The sequence below is a fragment of the Centruroides vittatus genome, unplaced genomic scaffold (genome assembly GCF_030686945.1).
Source record: "Centruroides vittatus isolate TY-2023 unplaced genomic scaffold, ASM3068694v2 contig_3131, whole genome shotgun sequence".
In the NCBI taxonomy this organism is placed as follows: Eukaryota; Metazoa; Arthropoda; class Arachnida; order Scorpiones; family Buthidae; genus Centruroides; species Centruroides vittatus.
The window spans coordinates 158,412-162,919 of NW_027122018.1; the positions used below are offsets into that span (position 1 = coordinate 158,412).

At 32.1% G+C, this 4,508-nt stretch overlaps 1 protein-coding gene across 1 annotated transcript; it reads right to left on the reverse strand.

Annotated features, from left to right (window-relative positions):
• Positions 1-3,399: 3,399 nt before the first annotated feature.
• On the reverse strand, positions 3,400-4,140 carry LOC136973322 (uncharacterized). The gene has a single exon (XM_067268055.1). The coding sequence runs from the start codon at positions 4,138-4,140 to the stop codon at positions 3,400-3,402; it is 741 nt and encodes a 246-aa protein (XP_067124156.1).
• Between the last annotated feature and the right edge of the window lie 368 nt (positions 4,141-4,508).

Here is a 4,508-nt window from a genome sequence, read left to right on the forward strand (position 1 = left end):
ATCATACTTTTATCCAATGATTTGAAGCGTTTTGGCACAGATGAGAGAATAAGAAGATAAGGTCTGGTAACAAATAGCCAATCACTGCAACAAACATATGGAAGCAATTTTGAGACTATTGGAGACTGATTGTTGATAGACTTGCAAAGAAATGATTGCTGAAGTAGGCATTGGAGTTCCCAGTGTTGATGAAGCTAGAAATATACAAAAATTGATGGGTACTTCAAACTCTGAGCAGTTTACATTTGTTGCCATTTCTCTATGTTGTAAAATTCAACTAGAACATAACAAACATGAAACGGAATCCATTCTTCATGTTTTGTCAATTGCAGTTAAATCCTATAAAATGGAGCTGATATGCTAATTGAATGAATGGCACTGCAAATCATCTCCACGAAACTACAGCAAGAAGAGGATAAGATGACGGTGAGTGTTAACGATCATTTCATTTGACTTGTTCTCTTGTCTCATTTGTATCATAGGAACAGACAGTTAATGCTAAATACTATTGCTACTTCTTTGATCATCATCATCCTGCAATTTGTCACAAAAAACTGCTGCATGCATTTTTATGCAAGAAAATTATCGGATGTGATTTAGCAACTGTGGCCTTTTATAGGCAAAGGACATTGCTAAGCAGGTGGCAGGTATACTAGAACACTCATCATACTCACCTGCTGTACATGAGTCCATGTGAGTTTACCCAAAAATGAAAATTTCTTAGATGCAAACATCAACCACTTCCAACATGTTGACAGCATACTTTCTACCTTAGGGTAGTCTCATCAGATATTACCTAAAAATGATTGTTGATAGTGTTTATTGTCTCCCACAATTTGCAGTGGGTTGTCCACAAAGGTGGTAACTACATCAAAAGGATTATAATTATCATGCATTTTAGTTCAGAATTAATAAATTACAACACTATTGTTGCTGCAAATAAAATATCCTTGTATACTAATGACTTTCTGGCCAAAGGTTTCAAGAATGTTTCCAATAAGAACACTAGTATATTGGGTATATACAGAGTTTGTTTAAAAAATCATAATCAAAGTTCAAAAATATTTATAAATTTTCAGAAGTCCACTTTCTATTTTTTTAAAAAATGTTTTTAGAACATTCAATCCATCTTCAGTACCTAATATGAATTTATTATTATAAACACACTGTTCTGAGGTAGATTTTTGGTTTTATAAGCGATATTTATAATTTACATCCAATATACAAAATTTTGAAGGAAAACGAATGTTTTCAATTGCCTTGAAAAACTATCTTCAGGTTAAAAGAATGCATCTCTTGTTCTGTTCTGAATCCAATGTTATAACTTAATTAGATGTTATTTTTATATTTTGACAGTCAGCAATCACATGGTTATACAATTGTAAAAAGTAATTTTAAATTTCAAATAATGCTCTCCATGCTTGGGACATGTTATTGTTCTTGTAGTTAATAACCATGCTGTTTCTGCTGGCCTTGTAAATTTATAACATTTCTAGGTACTTAAGTTGTGGAGATTCCTGTATATGGTAGCTAAGACATGTATTGCTGATGTTCACTTGCGCATCATCATCCAAAGCATGTGTAGCTAATACTGTAGTAATTTGTCTTTAATTAATTGTATTGAGATGTTCTTGTAAAAGTTGTTTAGGGCTATGACACATCCATTAAAACAACTTTTACAAGAACATCTCAATACAATTAATTAAAGACAAATTACTACAGCATTAGCTACACGTGCCTTGGATGATAATGCGCAAGTGAACATCAGCAATACATGTCTTAGCTACCATATACAGGAATCTCCACAACTTAAGTACCTAGAAATGTTATAAATTTACAAGGCCAGAAGAAACATGGCTATTAACTACAAGAGCAATAACATGTCCCCAGCTTGGAGAGCATTATTTGAAATTTAATATCCAAACAAAAATATCTGTGTACAAAAAATTACACCAAGCAAAAACTTAACAATTTAGATGACAGTCAAATTTTTTTAAAATTTGACTGTCATCTAAATTGTTAAGTTTTTACTTGGTGCAATTTTTTTTACATCTCAGATGTTTTTGTTCAACAATCGTATTACTATATCAAGACATAAGGTGATTATGTATAATTTCATTGGTAGGTACTGACTGAATGCCTAAAATATACATTTTGGTCAGTGCCGACCAATGCACCACCAACCAATGCTTTCAATGTGCCATTTAGAATAATGATTAAAAAGTTTTAGTTTGCATAAATTTGAGCTTGTATGTTATTCTGGATAACATTTTGAATAAAATTCATTTGTTTTGATGCAATTTTATCTTTATAAGCATAAAATTAAACCATAAAACTGAAATAGCTCTATGGGAAACCCCCGTAAACTTTGACTTATCAGCCTAGAAATTTTGCGAGCACTTCACTGATAATGAGAAAGGTTTAAAATCTGAGCTTTCTAGACCCAGTAGTTTTTTCTTTCTACGAGCATCTGCAGTGCCAGATGAAGAAGAAAATATAGCTGCTTTGGCAATTTTGCAGTATTCAATTGCTTATATTTCAGTAACTGCTTTATAGAAAATTTTATAATTCTTTTCTTAGTATGCAAAATTTTCTTTTGAACAAACTTTAGATGTTTAGGGGTGGAGAAACTGACCCTCAAATCGACAACTCTGATTCCTGTATATAGTCAGTCGGTGACTTTTTTTTACTTGGTGGGGAGTCGCTGTCATGACTATCGATTACTTTTAAATCTGGATGCAACCACATAACCACTGGCTGCCAATCAGATGACATTCTTTTTATAAATCAAAACACCACACCTTATGTTGCTGAGAAATTTAATAAAAAATGCAAAAAGCATTTCAGCCAAATCTGTTAGCCATCATCAGGTTAAACAAATTTGAATATAAACAAAATGGAACAAAAATTTAAATACAAATAAATTAACGAAGTGTGCATATACATGTATAAAAAATAACAACAAAATAAAAATTAATATAACTAACAATATATGTATATAAATACATATAGGATAAATAAAATTAAAACATTATATAATATTATTATTATATATAAAATTCAAAAAAGTGCAAGATATGCAAAAAATGGAACATTATCAAGGCATAAACTAAGAGTTCTCTAATTTTGTAATTAGGTATTTCCAGGTTAGAGGTAACCCTTCAGCATCCCTAGCATTAACGCATGTATCATGCAATTTGCTCTTATAGATTTCAATCTTTTCGGTGCTAATCGCTAATGTCAGTGAATGTACAGGCTTAATAATACTTGCTTTGTCCCATTTGACCACTGAGCCCTCAACTCGTGCCATCTGAGATAGTATTGTGGTGTTGGATCTTTTACTGACATTGTACATGTGCTCTTTTAATCTGACTCCCAAATTTCTATTAGTGACTCCAATTAATTTTTCTTAATGTCTAGTTCCAAGTTTTCATTCGGAATCTTGTATACTCCCGCTCTTCCTTCTTTATCAATGTTGTCTTTATCATTCCTCAATAATTTATACAGGTTGGGAGTTCTCTTGAAAACTAAATTGGACTTTTTGCAGGCTGAAATTTCCTTCATGATGGCATTTTTACTTCTATCGTAGGTGAACTTTGTGATTTTACTGAAATACCCGCTTGGAGCCTTTGCTTTGCTTATTTTGAAGTTTTTGATCAGTGCTGTTATCATATCTGCTCTGTATCCTAGCATTCTGGCAACATGTAATATTCTATTGAATTCTTTTTGCCTACCCACCACATTACTGCAATAAAGAAAAGGCCTTCTAACGAGGGCACAGAAGGCAGCCATTTTGTACTGGTATGGATCATTTGAGTGGGATGGAATGTACAGCGGGCTATGCGTCGGTTTGACGCACACCTTAGTAATCAAATGCCCTTCTTCTTTGAATTCAATATCTATGTCTAAATAATGTATCAGCAAGGAACCTTTTTGTTCAATCTTCAACATGAGACCATCATCGTTGTTGTTGATCTTACTAATAGACTCATCGATTTTTCGGTCATTCTTCCATATTACAAATACATCGTCTACATATCTTTTAAAATAAATATCATCATTCTTGAAATCACAAAGAATACTTTTTTCTAATTTCCTCAGCACAAGCTCACATAACAGTCCTGATACGGGACTTCCCATTGGGACTCCTCTTTTTTGTCTGTACTGATGGCCATTAAAGGCTGAAAATGGTTGTTGTGTTTATTATATTTTTCAGGCAACTTAAGGTATGGTGTTTTGATTTACGTTTTCCTGAGTGAGTTTTACTTAAATGTTCTTTTTATGTTTTAAATCATAACCTTACATCACTTATTCCGTTCCAAATCTATTCTTTTAACCAAAAGATGGTTGTTCAAGGCAATTGAAAACATTTGTTTTCCTTCAATGTTTTCTTCTATGAACTAGATTTTTGGCTTTGTAAGTAATATTTACATATTTTTTTGTACAATTTTTTCTCAATTCAATTTGCTTATATACAGTTTTAAAAAGTTAATAATTTTACAAACACT

Excerpts from the sequence above, each read along its gene's own strand:
- LOC136973322 (XM_067268055.1), bottom strand. The coding sequence starts at position 4,140 with ATGGGAAGTCCCGTATCAGGACTGTTATGTGAGCTTGTGCTGAGGAAA.